The sequence below is a fragment of the Ascaphus truei genome, chromosome 1 (assembly GCF_040206685.1).
Source record: "Ascaphus truei isolate aAscTru1 chromosome 1, aAscTru1.hap1, whole genome shotgun sequence".
Taxonomy (NCBI): Eukaryota; Metazoa; Chordata; class Amphibia; order Anura; family Ascaphidae; genus Ascaphus; species Ascaphus truei.
In genome coordinates this window covers 120458935-120478556 of record NC_134483.1, presented here as the reverse complement: position 1 = coordinate 120478556, position 19622 = coordinate 120458935, and the positions used below count along the sequence as shown (strand labels likewise).

Here is a 19622-nt window from a genome sequence, read left to right as displayed (position 1 = left end):
AGAGCATGAGTAAATTTGATTGGCGGGGCTATGTTTATTGGCCGCAGTGCAGTGGCACCAGTACCGGCATCATGGATGTTGAGCGGGTGGGGGAGCTCACGGGGGGGGGGGGGGAATAGCCACATCATTCAGGGGCAGTGTTTGGCGCATCACTGGAGTGTGTGTCAGTCAGTGTGTGTTAGAGTGTGCGTGCGCGTGTCAGAGTGTGCGTACACCTGTCAGTGTGCGCGTGTGTGCGTGTGTGTCAGTGTGTGTCAATCAATGTGTGTATGTGTGTGTGTCAGTGTGTGTGTCTGTCAGTGTGTGTGTGTCTCTTTGTGTGTGATGTGTATGTCTCTCTGTCTTTGTCCTGCCCCCAGCACCCTTGTCCTGCCCCCAGCACCCTTTTCCTGCCCTCAGCACCCTTTTCCTGCCCTCAGCACCCTTTTCCTGCCCTCAGCACCCTTGCCCTGCCCTCAGGGGAGGGGAGATACTCAGTGTCACTATCCAGTGCAGCATACCCACTCAGGGGAGGGGAGATACTCGGCATCACTGCACAGCCCCGCATGGCAGGGGAGGGGTCAGACAGAGGGTGTGCTGCTCCATGCGCTCTGCCTGGGTGCGGGGTGTAACATTGCATCCGGCCCCTGTACACAGCGCAGCACGTAGTGGGATCACGGCGCCGGGACTCGGCATATCACAGGAGCCCCCCTGGGGTGGAGGGTCACACCCGGCCGGGTCACCACACTCCCCCACCCCTCCACAAATTCTGCGCACCACATCCCCCCCCCCTCCTGAGCCCCGGGGGTACATGCGCCCGGCACGGGCATGAGTGACCCGGGCACCGCCCCGATCTCCCGCAAGCAGTGGCTCACGGCAGCTCTGGCAGAGGGCAAAGTCGCTGCGCCCGCAACGGGTGGGCCGGCCGACTGCGCCCCGGCACTAACCTACTGCTTCATCTGCGGCGGGGGTTCCCCCGCGGGCAAGAGGTGAGGTTACCCATCCGCTGCCCGGCCCGCCCGGGTCATCCTTTCCTCCAGCAGCAGGAGCCTGCCCCTGGCGCCGAGCCCCTGTGCCCGGCGGGTTGAGCCCGGGTTTGTGCCGTGTGCCACCACTCCTGTGGGCGCAGTGGGATGCGTTCCAGTCGGACAAGCGCATGTACTGGCGGAAGCGGCCCTACCAGTGCGGGGGGGGGGGGGGGCCCGGGAACATCCGCATCAGTGGAACCCGGAGGGCAGAATGGCGCCGCTACCAGCGGCCGTTAGGAGCGTATGGGGGGAACGGAGCAGCTGCCAGCCACTTCTGTGCATGTGTGGCGTCCGTCAGCGGCACCATCACAACTGCGCATGTGCGGCATGGCAGCGGGCGCGGAACGGCGACCGTTAGGAGCGGCGCCGGCCTGTGACAGCAAGCGTGTGCGGGGAGCGGGGGGGGGGGAGCCGTGACGTCACTTCCGTTTCACATTTCGTCTCCATCTGTCCAGTTTTGTCCCATCATAACTAGGTGCCACTGAAGAAGTTTCACTTTTACTGAACTGATATTCAAAAGAACTGGAACAAAAAAACAGATGTGAATTCTAACCAAAACGGCGAGGTTTCACCCTAACTTGTAAGTCAAAAGTTATGTGTTTCAAAGTAGAGTAGTCTTGAACATACAAGGTTGTATTATTATTATTATTGCTATTACAATTAACCACAACAATAGCAATAATATTTAAAATATAGACATATTTCACTTTCTTGTTGTTGTGCAAAATAAAGGAGTACCTCAATATTGCGGGATACACTTTTTGTTTGGACTAACAATTGATATTTTAGGGCAATTGAACTAACACTTCCGCTTCTATTTAATTGCTAGTTATAAACATGCAATCAGGTCATTATGGCAGTAGAGGGCGCTGTTCTTACATACAGTATTTGCTGCTGCTTTAGTTTCTATAGCAACTACAAACGCAAGTAATAAACATTGTCCTTTCAATATCAGTCCATTGTAAATATACAAAATAGAATGACTGCATCTAGTACAAAGATTAAATGTATTGCTGTAAATGGTGACTTTCAATAATATATATATATATATATTTTAAATTTGTGATTGCTCATGTGCTATAAATCTATCACATTTACGTTCATTGAAATCTATGTTAACATTTTTAAATAAAAAAATGTATTTACAGGTTATATAGAAACATTTTTTCTGGTTATAAATCCTTCCGCAAACAAGCAGATCAGCTGGTGTGACTGGTTGTGATAACAAAAACCTGAGAGTCTAGTTACCAAACAAAAGGCTGAAGCTCAACACTCCATATTTAAACCTTTGCACAGCTCTACATTTAATTGAAAATGCCTATTATTCTACCACAGCTACCTGAAACTATATTTTCTAGTTACGATCCAACATACGTACCAGGGTAAGAGTTATATCATGTGTTTTATTTCACCATAATGTTGATATTGTGCTTATTATCAAACATGTTGGCATTGTCCTTAAATAGAATAACAATGTATAGATACTTATTTTGTATGTTGTGTGAATATTATATATTTTAAGCTGCCCTAAAGGAGACCCCAAGAAACAACAAAGGGATAGGGAGTGATCACAGGACCATACTAATTGAATAAAGTAATTGAATACGTGAATAAGGTAATCAAATGGTGGGTGCAGACTGTGAACTGAAAAGTGAATCAGAAAAAGGGGAAGGGGAAACACAAAATGGATGTGCCCCCTAAAAGAATTCACTTAAATGCACACCAACAAAGTGTAAAAGTTAACTTTTAATAAATTTACTTAAAACATATATTACCAAAGAATTGTGTACTGTGAGTTTAAAAATATATTAAATCAACGCTATCAAGCATCCGTGTCATCAATTGTCAGATTATACTATCCCAGTTGACCATTTAATGTTGGTGGGATATAGAGGACAGAGGATGCTGTGAGTCAGGGTATTAACCCCTCTGGAGCAACTGTGATATCTGTGTGCGTAGTGATATCAAACATAGCAGGATAGCTGGATATTTAATCTACCGGTCGCTGACTTGTACATATATATACACACTTACCATCTGGTCTCACAGTTGCTCCAGAGGGGTTAATACCCTGACTCACAGCATCCTCTGTCCTCTATATCCCACCAACATTAAGTGGTCAACTGGGATAGTATAATCCGACAATTGATGACACGGATGCTTGATAGCGTTGATTTAATATATTTTTAAACTCACAGTACACAATTCTTTGGTAATATATGTTTTAAGTAAATTTATTAAAAGTTAACTTTTACACTTTGTTGGTGTGCATTTAAGTGAATTCTTTTAGGGGGCACTCCCTAAAGGAGACGAAAGAATCTAATTAAAATATTTAAATATCTCTATATATGTATATTACTTTGAGATGTAATTCTATAACCATCTACTGTATTTTAAACATGCAGATAGTATTTGAAGAAATATGCAAGTTCAGTACATATTGGTAATTAGTTATGTTTATTTTGCATTGACTGTGTGAATATGTGCATGGACTCTTTGTGCATGTGCCTGTGATGGTAAGGGGGTAACCAGGCTATACAATAAAGGTTAAGCCCATCTGGTTACCCCTGAGAACCATGGGTCCCTGGCAGCTACATAGCACCATAAGCCAGGGGCCATGTATTATCACATGTAAAAGTTAAAGTGTTCCCTTTGCCCTAGACTCATTAAACTTTCTATGTGTAAGGTTTAAGTGGGATATTTAGGTAGAAATGCAATTGTTTTGTCTGCAGGAGCACGGGGGCCAAAGTTACCGGTAGACCCCTAATTCTCACCGGCGAGCAGGCATGATTTGCCGTTATGCGGGTTGAATTACACCGGGGCTGCCCAATGTCCCCCAGACTCCTGGTTTTCAAGCCCAGATATTCCTGTCCTATTTCCCTTACAGCTGTGGGTCTCCCCAAGTTATCATATGTATTAAAGTATGTTTTATTATATTTGTGCATTTACTATAAATGTCTAATCAGTCAGGCCGGGCATCCACATAGGTGCCGGGAAGTCTGGATAGGCATCAGAGTTAAAAGAGGAGACGGGATGTTGAGAGGTGTCAAGGTGTTAAGTGGCCGGGGCAGGGCGGAGTACTGGGTCCAGAGAACAGAGACACCTGCGGGGAGGACACTCTGATCTACCAGACTCAGTGGAGCCTGCCCAGTAGGTGGCAATGTGTTGACTGGGGGAAGCGACAGAATGTCGGCACGTTTCCCATTGGTCAATTCATATGTCCCGCCCACGGGGGATCCCGAGCCGGCTTGGCACACCTCCTCCTCTGACGTCAGCGATAGGATGAGCCCCTATTCCTATTGACTAGTGGGAGGGAATTCCCATTCTCTGATTGGTCGCTACTCCTTACTCCATGCTGAACATAGAACAGCAGAGGGTATGTAAGGAGGAAGCCGACTCAGAGAACCAGACCATCTAGTGACTTGGTTGATGAAGCTAGGACGGGCTTTTCAAAGTTGCTCTATCTCGAATAGCAGAGCAACTGGCTTCGTTTTGAAGCTAGGAAAGTCTAAGAATTGAACGTAGTGGTCGCGGCTAGGAACTGAAGTCGAAAAGAGGACCAGGAAGCCTGGGTGTATATCACGGTCAGGGTAAGCCTACCGAAGCCGGTGTCATGCACCTTATTGACTCTAGATTTCGCTCCCAGACCGACTGTATTTTGTGGATTTCTTTGTGTTGTACACGGGTTTACCCGAATAAACTAAATTTTGTTTTTACTACCTTGTTTTGCCTAGTGAATGATCCCGGTACAAATATAAATAAGTGTTAAAAGTCCTGGTCTCCCATGACAGTGTGTATATGTGGACTTTCAGTATACTTTATGTCTGCACAATAGTGACCTTAGGTAAGGGCAAACCGGAGATCCACACTGTAGGGGGCCCCCAAATTCAGTTGATGCTGTGATATTTACATTTGTAGGTAACAGCAATTTTGTTTTGGTTGTTTATGACTTGAGTAACTTTTAGAGTGCAGTGTTGATATAATGTTATATGTATTATGTACATTTTAATATTCTTCACTCTAGTTGTAATAAATATTAATTACACTGAATGTATTATGATACTTTCATTGTCGCTTCATCGACAGGGTAAAGCGAAATTTAAATCAGAAATTCAAAACCTCTAAGAGGCCCCTATTGACTCTCTTGCCCGGGGCCCCAAGATAAGTACCCTAAGGACACCCCTGCTATAAGAACTATATATGCTCCCTTAGAGATTTTATGGTTTCACCTGTGTAGGACACCACAACTAATGATAACCATAGAAGTGGAGTTATTTTCAGTACTGTTCTTAGAGTGTACATCTGTCCTGAACATTAATGATGTAGTTATGGAGAGTTCCTTGTTTTCTTTAGTACAATAGCAGTGCTATGGAAACACTAATCACCAATATTCCTTGACAGTCCTTCTTCAATAGCTAGATCAGTGATTCCCAACCAGGGTTCCGTGCAACCCTGGGGCTCCTTGAAGCAGTCTCAGGGGTTCCTCCTATGGACCACAACCCCCCCCTTGGGGGTGGTTCTTTTTGGTATGTATTTTGTAGGGTGGATTGAGAGAGAGTGGGAGAATTGACGGAAGGTAGGGGCGAGTGAGAGAAGAGAGGGTGGCAGGAGGGAGTGAGTGAGGAAAAGAGGGAGTAAGAGTGAGACACAAGGGATAAATACATGCAAGGTGGGAGGGGGAGAGTTAGTGAGATGGATGGGAGAGAAATACATGGGTAGGGGGTGGGAAATAGAGGTGGCTCGTGAGGTGTGAAATGTTGTGACTGACCCCTGTCGAACCTAATATGTGTCAGCCAGGTAGGGGTTCCCCGAGATTTTTCGAAATACTTCAAGGTTTCCTCCAAACAATAAAAGTTGGAAATCACTGAGCTATAGCCACGTTTGCCTTCTCCCATTTCATTTTCCTTTATCACTCTCCCTGATATTTACTGCTGATGCTTACTTTGCTGAAACTGCGTTTCCTAAAACATCGAATAATCTGTATGCTGCTCAATTTAAATGGCGTAACCTCCTCAACTAACTGCTTTCTAATCCATTATTCACTGCTGATTTCTCACAACAGAAAATATTGTAACCTTCAGCTCTAGAGCTTCCATCTCAGCATTTACCACCACCAGTAATCACTCTCTCTGTATCTGATAATATCAATTGAACACTTTAGTTTTAAATAAATAATTTTATTAACATTTTTTAAGATCTCACCGCCAATTTAACAATGGATATTTAACAACCTTGTATGTCAGGCCTGCACAACACGCATGTGCGGCCCGCGGCACTGTGCGGCCCACGGCGGCTTTCTGCTCTCCCCCTCCCAAGTCCCCTCTCCCGTTCCCACGAAACCCCTCTCCCGTTCCCCGATGAGCCCGCTCTCCTCCCTCCCCGATGAGCCCGCTCAGAGGACTGCAGGGCAGCAGCGCGCTCTAGCATTGAGGCACTTCCATGCCTGCTGCCTGCTAGAGCGCGCGTGTGAGTGCAGTCCTGCCTTCTCTGCCTCCTCCGCAGCAAACCGAGGTAGAGGGGGGGTCATTGGAGGTGCAAGGGGGGGGGGGGGTCATTGGAGGTGCAGGGGGGGTGATTGGAGGTGAAGGGGGGGTGATTGAAGGTGCAGAAGAGGGTGATTGGAGGTGCAGGGGAGGGTGATTGGAGGTGCAGGGGAGGGTGATTGAAGGTGAAGAGGGGGGTCATTGGAGGTGCAGGGGAGGGTCATTGGAGCTGCAGGGGAGGGTCATTGGAGGTGCAGGGGGGGTCATTGGAGGTGCAGGGGGGGGTCATTGGAGGAGCAGGGGGATCATTGGAGGTGAAGGGGGGGTGATTGAAGGTGAAGGGGAGGGTGATTGGAGGTGCAGGGGAGGGTGATTGGAGGTGCAGGGAAGGGTGATTGGATGTGCAGGGGAGAGTGATTGGAGGTGCAGAGGCAGTGATTGGAGGTGCAGGGGAGGGTGATTGGGGTGCAGGGGAGGGTGAGTGAAGGTGCAGAGGGGGTGATTGAAGGTGCAGAGGGGGTGATTGGAGGTGCAGGGGGGGTCATTGGAGGTGCAGGAGGGGTGATTGGAGGTGCAGGGGGGGTGATTGGAGGTGCAGGGGAGGGTGATTGGAGGTGCAGAGGGGGTGATTGGAGGTGCAGGGGAGGGTGATTGAAGGTGCAGGGGAGGGTGATTGGAGGTGCAGAGGTGGTGATTGGAGGTGCAGGGGAGGGTGATTGAAGGTGCAGGGGAGGGTGATTGGAGGTGCAGGGGAGGGTGATTGGAGGTGCAGGGGAGAGAGATGTGTGATGCAAGGGGGGAGAATGATGTGAGGTGCAGGGGGGCAGAGTGATGTGAGGTGCAGGGGGGGGAGAATGATGAGAGGTGCAGGGGGGAGAAGGATGTGAGGTGCAGGGGGGGTTGGATGTGTGTAGTGTGCAGGGGGGTGTTGTGTGTTTGATGTGGAGGGGGAGTATTATGTGTGTGGGTGAAGGGGAGAGATGGGAGTATGAGAGATAGATGGGGAGTATCGTAAAGATTGATAGTGAGGGGTTCTGGGGAGATATGATGATGATGATGATGAAGGGTGCTGGGGGAGATATGAGGATGATGATGAGGGGTGCTGGGGGAGATATATGAGGATGATGATGATAATGATGATGATGATGATGATGATGATGATGATGATGATGATTTTACCCGTGCGGCCCAAATCTTTTTCCCTTGGAGCAGTTCGGCCCTTCTCACTTTACGAGTTGTGCAGGCCTGTTGTATGTTATAATCTGATATGCATTTGAAATACTTTCTCTCTACAGTATCTACCCTATTCAATATGCGTTGAAGATGCCATACCAATGCTGGGGAAATGTTAAACTTTATTCAAATGATTGGGATTAAAATGATCTCTACCGCAGCATACTGAACAGGGGCTGAAGTTTCCCAATATATAAACTACATTGTAAGCAGGGAATCCTCGTATTTCTATAATATCCATGTGTAACTGTTGTGATATTTAAAGTTAAAATTGTTCTTTTTTCAGGGGATAGTGTAAAACATTAGTTCAGGCAGTAATGTATCAATTTAATGAGTTTTGATAAGGACATAAAGTATCAAGAGAGTTGAAAATGGGCTGATTGATGAAGGTTTCTTGCACAGAGTAAATCAACTGAAAGCGCAGTCTGCGTAACCTGTAAGAAACTATGTACAGTAACCGAAATAGACAAAAACAGTAATCAGAATCTATTCTCTGATTCATAGCCAAAGGGTTAAAAAAAAAGCCTAATTTGCACCTGAAGATTTATGTTTAATATACAGTACTGAATGTTATAGATGTAGAAGTATCAGTACCGTGTTAGCCGAGTTTAATAATCAAAAATGAATAGATGATACCGTTCTGTGGCTAACTAAATGCTTTTATTTGTCCGAGCTTTCGAGATACACTGATCTCTTCTTCCGGCGATGTTACATTGAATAAAGCAGGCAAGGGGTTTACAGTGCATTTTGTAATGTGACTAGAGCCCATCCATCCCCCCTGTGTAGTGTGCGATTTATGACTAGAGGTGTTAAATAGTCCCTGAATGTGAGTGATGTAAAAGTGTGTGTGTGTATGTAAGTATGTAAATGTAAATAAATAAAATCATAAATCGCACACTACACAGGGGAGGGATAGGCTCTAGTCACATTCCAAGATTCACTGTTTTTGAGTAAACCCCTTGCCTGCTTTATTCAATGTAACACGCCGAAAGAAGAGATCAGTGTATCTCGAAAGCTTGCACAAATAAAAGCATTTAGTTAGCCACAGAACGGTATCGTCTATTAATTTTTGATATATATATATATATACACATAGTACATAGTAGCCACACACATGAACAGAAATGCAACACCCTCATACACTTCAACACCTACTCACACCATTGGTATACACTCCCACTCCACACCCACCTTTTGTAAAGGACTGTATACATGGTGGGTGCTTTATTAATTAAGATTTACACATGTTCACACGCACGCACGCACGCACACACACACACACACACACACACACACACACACACACACACACACACACACACACACACACATACATTTACATACACACATACACACATACATGCATTCTTTTACATCACAAGCATTCAGGGACCATTTAACACCTTAAGTCATAATTCGCCTACTGCACAGGGGGGGAGGAGGTAGGCTTCACCCACAGATAACATTCCAGCTGCCCTGTTCCAAAGCAAGTTTTTTGACTTAATCAATTGTAACATCGCCCGAAGAAGAGATCATTGTATCTTGAAAGCTCAAAATGGATGTGTCTCCCAAAAGAATCCACTATAATGCACTCCTACTTAGTTTAAAATTTAACTTTTAATATATTAACATAAAACATATATTACCTAAAGCGTTGTGTATTGTGCATTAAAAATAAATTAAATTGACAATAACTAGCGTCTGTGTCAGTGAATGTGTGTTGGAGTGATCTCAACCGACAATTGGTAGTAGTAGCTACAGGACACAGAACGCTGCTTAGTCAGGGTATAAACCCCTCTGGAGCACCTATGAGATCAGGTACACGAGTATTAGTAAATAAATAAATAGACATGCACACTCAGTGACTGTGATGTATCGTAAGGCTACCGCAGTCCTGCTTAGACTAATTTATTTATTCATTATTTGCCTCAATTAGTGTGGTTTTGTGATCACTCCCTAACCCTAGTGTTTTTCTATCTTGAAAGCTCGCACAAATAAAAGCATTTTGTTAGCCACAGAATGGTATTGACTATTTGTTTTTGATTATTAAGTTCGACTAACACGGTAGTCTCTCTCTCTCTCTCTCTCTCTCTCTCTCTCTCTCTCTCTCTCTCTCTCTCTCTCTCTCTCTCTCTCTCTCTCTCTCTCTCTCTCTCTCTCTCTCTCTCTCTCTCTCTCTCTCTCTCTCTCTCTCTCTCTCTCTCTCTCTCTCTCTCTCTCTCTCTCTCTCTCTCTCTCTCTCTCTCTCTCTATATATATATATATATTAACCCTATTTAAGGAAAGATGATGGTGAGTTTAGCATACAATTTTGAATTATTCATGCTAAATATTTGAAACTCGGCTTGCATGATTGGAATTTTGTTTGTAATGCCTTTGTAATAAACATGTTACATTTTAGTTATACAGGCTACATTCCCAAACTTCGGAGTGACATTGGTAACATTTATGGCAATGCTACTTTAAACTCACTTCACTATGAACCTGGCGTACCAAAAGCTCCAAAGTTGCCTATTGCAGGATGGGATGATAATGAAGGTGCTTCTCTGTCTATGCACTTTGATAGAAGAATGTTTACTGATCCTAAGGTGAATACTCCAAGAGGGCGTGCTGAAAACTGGAATATTACAAATGGTATGACTGACACTAATGGTGGTTTTACTGATTATTCTTTAAGGGTAACAATTTTTTTTTTTTATGCTAAACCTTTCATGTGGACATTTTTATATATGTTTTATTAATTTCACTTTGAACTTCTGTGCCAGGATTTCATATTTTTTGGTCTCACTTTGCTTGTCCGTTTCTCTACTAAATTTAATAGCCAAGTCCAACTAATAGGGATTCCGATAAAGTAAGTTATTCAAAGTTTGGTGTTATACTGAATGTTCCTTCATATCATAAAGAAATGTATTCTGTTGTGATCTCTCCAGCGCCAGATAAGAACCCACTCCAGAGGTAGAGCCCTAGGCGGAGATGGGAGTCTTTTTTTAAACTTACACTGGGGCCCTCAGGTGACTAGTTCCACCCCTGTTGTCAGGTATGTGGTGATCTCCAAAGCAGCACCAACTTCTTAAGTGGTTCCATTCACAACTAGTGACTGAAATCCAGCTTTCCAAAAACTATGGCAAACTTGAAAAACAAGTAGCTTGAGAAAATGTGTGTGGGCTTCTTTATTTGTATTGCTAATATGTAACCAATGGGAATACTAGAATGTAGCAGTTTAATACGTGAAGGTAGTTAGGAGCTCTAATTTAAGAAATGTAATTATTACAACAATGGTGCATTTTTTTTAGCGGTATTTACAATGGTGAATGTAGAATATGGTTCAAATAGAAGCAGATTAAGGAGTCCGGAAAGTACAATGCCATCTTAAAATGTACAGTATGTAATCATAGAACACTCCCAAGTCTAAGACTTCTTAAAAGCATATTTGTACAGTATATCAAGACATTTTAAGGAAATTTGATCTATTTTTTTTTAAAGCTCTCTGGGGTAGGGAATCCCTTTCACAATGTCTGATTTTACATTATATTTGTTGCACTTAATGTATTATAATTGCCTGTATTCTATAGTCTCTTTTATAAAGCACTGCATACATTATTGGTGATTCATAGATTATGTGAAGATGCCTGTACTATAATTACATACAAAAGTAATATCAATTGTGTTTAATGAGAAACACAATGTCCCATTGCTCCACTCCTTATCTGTACTGCAGAATGATATACAGTATGTTATTAACATAACAGGGCAAAACATATTTTTTTTGTCTGAATCTAGGATATTTTTGTTCAGCAAATGGAAAGTATCCTTTAACAGGAAGGCAATACATGCATGATGGTGATACTCATACATCATCTGCAATACAGGCAGTGGAAAATTTAAAAAGTGAACTAAGCAAGCCCATCCAATGGATGTCATCTGAAATTGACAGACATGAATCATCTACAAATGGGCTGGGGAGAGATAGACAGACATCAATGAGCCTGGGAAAATCTCAGCAGGTACCTCATTTTTTTTCATTACCCTTTCTTTAATCTGTTATTCTACAAAATGGAATGTGCTGTTCTCAATACTGTAAAAAAAAATAATGGGGGGGCATGGAATATTATTAGATCCTGATATAAAAAGATATGGGTCCTGCATATGTCACAACTGTTAACTGTTGCTTACGCATGGTATAACTTTATTTTCATAAATATAATTATTGTTGGGTTAATTGATTAAGAGAGACATCTAGTCATATAAATATCATTAAGTGTTGTATTTTCATGGAAACATATCACATACATTTTGCATTTGTAATGAGAAAGGCACGAGGGGCACTCACAGAGACAAACTGGTTACTCTCTGGGTGCTCAGTGTGGTAAGAACGTAAAATAAATATTAGAAGGAATGTAAGTACTGAGTGGATTTCCATTATCTGGGTCAGTTTCTAACACAATTACAGTATTAGGACATCTTGGCAATGTATTTTTCACGTGTGCTTGTTATACAGTCTCGATTTGCCACTCTGATAATTAATTGAAACAAAATGAGCAGGCAACAAAAGTAGACTCTACTGCTGTCTTAATAAATGTAAGCTAGAGAGGAAGGTGTAGCTAAATAAAGTCTATCTCTGTGTTATAAATGGCTTTTTATGATCATTTGCATACAGTTAAGGAAAGAAAACCCTAACAGCCATACAAGCACTAGTAAATGTCATATGAATAATTGCTAGTTTATTTCAAACAAATGGAGGAAATTATAAAACAAGACAGAAAAAATGGCAGTCCTTAATAATATTAAATTATAAGGTTTAATACAAATAATGCCTCATTCATATTCGCACCCATTACACAGTTAATTTTTTCTCCATATAACCACTTACCAAATGTTGTTGCACATTGATAGAAAATATATTATGGACAACTTTTTTAAGTGAGTATAATATTGTCATATACCTTTTAGAGGGATTTACACTGAAAAGTAAGTAATCTGAGTAAAGTCAAAATTGATCTAAAACTGTAACAAATATTACAATATTATTTAGGCAAAATGATTATGTTAGATTTTGTTTCAATATTTGTATATCATTAGCAGTGCATCACCATTAACACTCCCTCTGTCTGTTTTGTCGGACAGGCTTCTTCAAACCTTCCTTCTTCTGGCAAAGAAGAAATGAGGATAAATTCAGAGAAAAGGTTTAAAGAAAGAGAATCTTTGCCAAGCTTATACAAAACAAACAACTACCACCCGAAAAGACAAGGCAAACTCATTTACAGAACTGATAGTGGCCTCGTTCCTAACTATGCAGGCTTTATACCTGGTATATGTTTTTTTCATTTATACATTATAGTGATACCTTAAGATAAACAAAAAAAGCATTTTCTAGTTTATATTTAAAAAATATCGATGTTGTCATCCATTTCACACATTTTAATCTGGTCTGTAACTGTTTCATACGCCCATAATATATATTATCTTTAACTGTGCACGCAATGTCTTGTATATAATGTATACCCTGCTCATTTATGTAACTGTATTTGTAAACATGTATTATTTGTCTTAACTCTGTGCCCAGGACATACTTGAAAACGAGAAGTAACTCTCAATGTATTACTTCCTGGTAAAATATTTTATAAATCTTAATATATAAATTTGAAATTTGTGGGGTTGTTGGTAGATGTGGTTAATCTGATTGGTCCGTGAGTCTGTCACTCAGCCTCTGGCCAATCAGATTGGTCCGTATCCCTGCCCCGCCCCGCACACCTCCCATTGGCCTGCGTGGCTCTATGACGTCACCCAACCGCCACTCTCTTCTCCTCACTCGCAGCTCACCTTCCCCCTCGGCCTCACACAACTGCCACACACACACGCACAAGCACCTGGCCACTGTACTCTTCACCTAGCTCACCTCCCCGCCGGCTCCCCCTCCGATCACCCCCCCACCCATCACCCCCCCAGCTCACCTCCCTGCAACCGGGTAACGCGCCGGTCCCATGACCAATCCTGCCTTGCTGCTCCTCCCCTTACTTCTGGTCCCCTTCCCTACGGCACTCCCTTGCTTGCCCGCGTGGGGAGGGAGATGGGCGCGGGGGTTTGTGTTTGTGTGTTACTGTGTGTGTGTGTTCCTGTGTGTGTGTGAGACACGGTGTGTGACACTGTGTGTGACATTGTGTGTGTGTGTGTCTCACTGTCTATGTGACACTGTGTGTTGCGCAGGGGGGGGACCAGAGCTGCGCAGGGGGGGGCAGAACTGAGCATGGGGGGGCCAGAGCTGCGCAGGGGGGGACCAGAGCTGCGCAGAGGGGGGGCGCAAGACCGGAGTTGCGCATGGGGGGGGGGGGGGGGGGCGCGAGAGACCGGACCTGCGCAGGGAGGTGGGGGAGCGGAGAGAGGGGAAGCGGAGAAAGACTCACTTTCTTTTAGTTGTAGGATGGAAGCAGGGGGTCTCCGAAGCTGAACGACGTTACTTTCGGCTCTGGGGACCCCCTGCATCCTGAGATACTTACCTTCGTAGGGGGTGCCTGTATCTCTGCAGGTAGCAGCTCTGACAGGGCATGTTGGGGCTACCATAATGACAACTTAAATGCCTCTTGTCACGCAGGCCAATAGGAAGCCGCAAGAGATGATGTCATGGCTTCCTATTGGCCCGCAAGACACAACACATTTAAGCCACAATTATGTTAACCCCAACAAGCCTCAGTAGAGCTTCTACCTGAAGAAATACCAGCACACCAAAGGAGGTAAGTATCTCAGGAAGCAGGGGGTCCCCAGAGCTGAAAGTAGCGTGGTTCAGCTCCGGAGACTCCCTGCTTCCATCCTATAATTAAAAAAAACATACGCTGCAAATTGGAGTGCTTTTTTAACATGTTTCTTCGGTAGTGGACTGAGATGAAAAGGGGGAAATCAATCTATCTTTCCTACGAGAAAATATGTTGCATCAAGTAATGTACTGAAGACCGTTTTTTTTAATGATAGCTCCCTTTTTATTTATTTATTTTTAATAAACAATTATTAGTATGAGGACCTAAAAAGACATCACTTTTGCAGCGGGTTTTATATACTAGTCTCCAAATGACTAATATAAAAATAAATAAAACTTGGGTGTATATAATCAAATGGGGAAGGAGGTTTACATCAAAGTTCTCTGACTTCAAAACTACAAATGATGACATGTATACTTTTAGAACTACAAACTATTATTATTGACATTAATAAAGTAGAGGGGTATTTTAGAACCCCCCCCAAACCCCCCAAAAAAGAAGGCAGTTGAGAACTATGTCCAGAGACCAAGTCGCTAGGTACTAATGAGACGTGATATATGTGAATATGATCATTTTTTTTTTTTTTACAGGGCAGATGTCTGTTATTGGTCAGACCTGGGGCAAAGGTACCGTGGACGCTATAGGAACACAAAAAAAGCAGCCTTTTCACTGGAAATCCCTCATTTGAGTTTATGACCACAATTAAGGCTGTGAAGTTACATAAAATTATTATCCTTGTTGGAAAAGTATTAATTGTTTAATCATTTATTCAACCCGCCTTGATAACAGAACAAGAAGCAGAAAAGAAATCAACTATTTTTTTTCTTCCTGCCTTCCATTGAAGCCTGTTAAAAATTTTCAGACTGTACTGCAAGAGGGGAAAAAATCTGATTATTTTGATTGTTGTTGCAATAATACAGGCATACCCCGCATTAACGTACGCAATGGGACCGGAGCATGTATGTAAAGCGAAAATGTACTTAAAGTGAAGCACTACCTTTCCCCACTTATCGATGCATGTACTGTACTGCAATTGTCATATACGTGCATAACTGATGTAAATAACGCATTTGTAACAGGCTCTATAGTCTCCCCGCTTGCGCACAGCTTCAGTACAGGTAGGGAGCCAGTATTGCTGTTCAGGACGTGCTGACAGGCGCATGTGTGAGCTGCCGTTTGCCTATTGGGCGATATGTACTTACTCGCGAGTGTACTTAAAGTGAGTGTCCTTAAACCGGGGTATGCCTGTACTCTGAATATAGGCGTTAATAATGAATACTTATGAGTGGGTTTGCATGTCTTACACAGGTCCCCAAACCTGCTTCTTCATGGTCACTTTATACAGCTGTTAAACTGCAGGAGTAGTGACACGTAAATGAGCCCCCGATGGTTGTGTCACTTTTAGATTTTTATGTCAAACTGTTGTATTAACTATATTTTGTACATTTTTAGAAATATTTTGTATCCACCATACCGTTCTTGACTTCACGGTGTAGGTCCAGCAACAAAGCTGAGAGATCCCTATTCAAAATACTATACAGGCGGTCCTTATTATCCGTCATTTCACTTTACGACGGACAGCATATCCGACGCGGCACATTGCAATCCTATGGGGACATTTTCCAATGCCAGAATGACTTTTCCAATGGTTACCATAGCTGATTAACATGGGACTCACTTGCACTATCCAACGCTACTTTCCAGAACGGATTCGGTTGGATAACGGAGGACTGCCTGTATACTGTATGTGCTGGAGAAAGATTCAGCTCCATTCAAATGAATGGAATAGAGAAGGGGCTTCACATCACATTAATTCAAAAGCAAAGTGAGTTCGGAACGATGAAATTGCTGTTGAGCAAGAAATCAAAGCAAGTATAGAGGCAGAGAATATTCCACAGAGGTGAGATTCACAAGAAGGTGTTAATAGAATTGATCTAAAACTATATAGAATATCTGAATTCAGATGTGTAAGTAGCCCTAATATGCAAGACAACTGCTGCAATCAATGATCTATACAAAGCCAGGGGATCAGGGAGCATGAATGAACTATCTCTCTTTAAAGACTGCAACAATAAGCTGAGATAGGGCTTGCAGGAGCATTATCCTTTATTATAGGCTAAAGCTGGTCAATTCCGGGCATTATTGAAATCCCTGCTCTCTGATTAGTTAAAATTCCGGGCATTATTCATTCAGTAATGGCCCGGAATTTTTGGCAACTGGCCAAGTCAGCTTTCAGAGATGCAGGTGGGGGGGGGGGGAGGAGGGCGCTGAGAATTTGAAATGAAAAACGACCAAATTTAAAACTATTACCAGTCCTCTCCTGACACAGCACGGCAGCATACAGTATGCAGTCTCTCTCTCTCTCACAGCTGCACCACCGCTCCTCTCCTCATATAGCTTGGCAGCATACAGTATGTATGTATGTCTTTATTTATATAGCGCCATTAGTATACATAGCGCTTCACGGTAGTAATACATGTGACAATCATATAAATAACAAATAATATAAATAACAGGTCATGGGAATAAGTGCTTCAGACATAAAAGTTAAATTTCGGAAGAGGAGTCCCTGCTCCGAGGAGCTTACAGTCTAATTGGTAGGTAGGAAGAAAGTACAGAGACAGTAGGAGGGAATTCTGGTAAGTGCTTCTGCAGGGGGCCAAGCTTTATGTATCGTGTGTATAGTATTAGCCATGGTGCTACTCATATGCTTCTTTAAGCAAGTGGGTCTTAAGGTGGTTCTTTTCTATTTTTCATATGTGGGACCCCCTCCCCCCTTCGTCCGGCCCTGGCTGATACCTCAATGAGGGTCCTTGAATGCACATATGATTTGGTTACTCTGAATAACCTCACTGCCTGAACCACTCACGGACCATGTGAGTGAGCTATACATTTATTTTTCACCTATTTCAGTTCACCAGGCTGTATTGCACTATTTTTGTATTTTATTTCCATATATACCTGGATTTATTTGCACTTCTGAACCACCTTATTTGCTGTAGTTGGTTATGAAAGATATTCATGAATTTTGATTCACATCCTACTTTTTCTTACTTCTATACTGAACCAATTCATCTCTATTGACTGCCTCTCCTTTTTTGAGAACTGTTTGTAAATCATGTTCTTTATAATTCCTTTTAAGGAATTTGGCTTTCAACTCAGTGGCCTGTTCTTCAATATCTTTTTTTGAGAGCAGTTTCTTTTCAAACGTGCGAATTGACCCTGGGGAATATTTCTAATCAATCTTGGGTCATGATGGCTTGATGCGAAAAGATAATTATTTGCATCTACCGTTTTATAAGTTTTAGTACAGTATGTATTTTATCTCCTTCTGTAAAGATTACCAGATCTAGAAAATGTATTGACTGACTGTCACTTTCGCACGTTAAATTTAACTTTGCTGTTCCACAGATCTTGAGGAAAAATGTCCCCTCGAAAAAAAAATATTTATGTTCCAAGATGTACATGATTGCTTCTTGAAGGAATGTCAACAGGTCTTCAGGGATTTCGATATCCTGTTCTAATGTCCTTTTTATAGCTGCACAACCCAATTTGTGTTCTATAACTGTGTAAAGTGATGTAACATAACACGTACCCCAGATGTAATGTGGTTGCCATTGGATATTTTTAATTATATCTAGAATGTGGGTGGTGTCCCGCAAATAGGAAGGTAATTTTAGGATATATTTTTGTCAAAAGTAATCAATTGTGAGAGGTTTGACGTGAGTGATGAGATTCCGGAGACTATAGCTCTACCTGGGGGGTTGGTGATGTTTTTATGTATCTTAGGTATAAAGTAAAAAAAACTCTTAGATTCTTTGTATCAAGGAATTCTAGTTCTTTGTTGGTTATTACTTTATTATCAGTCCCCCTTTTCAGGAGATCTCCAAGTTCATCCACACATCTGAGCAATGTCTTGTGTTCTGTATTATCAATTGATGTTTTTTTCCCCATTTAGTACCATAAGGTACTTGAATTGAAAATACCAGAAACATTACAATTGAATTATTAGAGATTACAGTAGGTCCTTTTATTATTTTCACCAATCAATATACTAACTACTTAAGTGTACTCTGCACTATTGGGAAAAAACAAGTGATTATTATATGATCTAATAAATTCCACTGCATGTAATCTACTGTATTATACCATGGAAGTGTACTATTCAACAATGTTTCATAATTTCAATTGGTATGTAATTAAGGAAGATATATAAGGGCGCCCCCCCCCCCTATGAACATTGTACCCCTGAAGAAGCGAGTAGCCAGTCGTGAAACGTGTAGGGTGATTTGCAGTAGAAGCACTGTTATCAGAGGTGATCAGGCTGTGAAAGAAAGCAGCAAGCATAGGCGCTTGCAGAGAGGCTTCAGAGGGCGCTGGCATGTCATTGCAACATGTCATCACGGCATCGCGTCAGAACGTGTGGCGGAGCAACCCGCACCACGGCACTCCCAGCACCAGCTCGGCGCTACATGCGGACACCAAGAGCCAGCGTGTACTCCCCACCCAGATGCCAAGGACACCATTGATCAATAGCTGATATACTACACACATTTTTAACGGAAAATCCATGCGTGAGATTCCACAAGTCTCCTTTTACTGCATGGTGTTTTATAAAGAATTTTTTTAATTTTACCATGTGAAATCTTTCTTCTTTTTCATATCTGTGCCATCTATTCTCATGCAATGAACATTTCCATATAACCATTGGAGTTAAGTATTAATAATTTCTTTATCTTCCAGTATGCTGTCTGGCATCCTATGAATAGTAATGGTTCACTGCATGTAACTAAGGAATTCATTTACACCAGTGTTTATATACGCAACACCTATCCCTATGCATGCCCTTGGATGGAATTTAAGGGTATAAGTGTGAAATCACGAAACAGATATTCATTGCACAGTTTGGTGATACATTGCAATAGTTGATATATTGGAAGTTTTATTTCTTTCTGGTTGTTTTTCTTATCATTATTTCACACATCGATTCTGAGGACCAGTGCCAAGGAGGACTTTTTCTTAAATACAATTCCAAGAAGGATTTTGGACAATCCGAGGGTCATCCCGGCTGCAGGACTTCTGTCACCAAGGTGTTTTTGTTGTCACTTGACTAGTAGGAAGTCAGCTTCTCTCTGGCCCTCAATTGCCTG

General features: G+C 42.6%; 1 protein-coding gene across 1 annotated transcript; it reads left to right on the top strand.

The window, feature by feature from the left end:
• Positions 1-1454: 1454 nt before the first annotated feature.
• On the top strand, positions 1455-15221 carry LOC142469569 (ciliary microtubule inner protein 2B-like). The gene is made up of 6 exons (XM_075576270.1): positions 1455-1587; positions 2156-2389; positions 10125-10357; positions 11504-11727; positions 12848-13031; positions 15063-15221. Exons 2-6 carry the CDS (start codon positions 2322-2324, stop codon positions 15158-15160), a joined length of 807 nt encoding a protein of 268 aa, XP_075432385.1. The 5' UTR covers positions 1455-1587; positions 2156-2321; the 3' UTR covers positions 15161-15221.
• The last annotated feature ends 4401 nt before the right edge of the window (positions 15222-19622 follow it).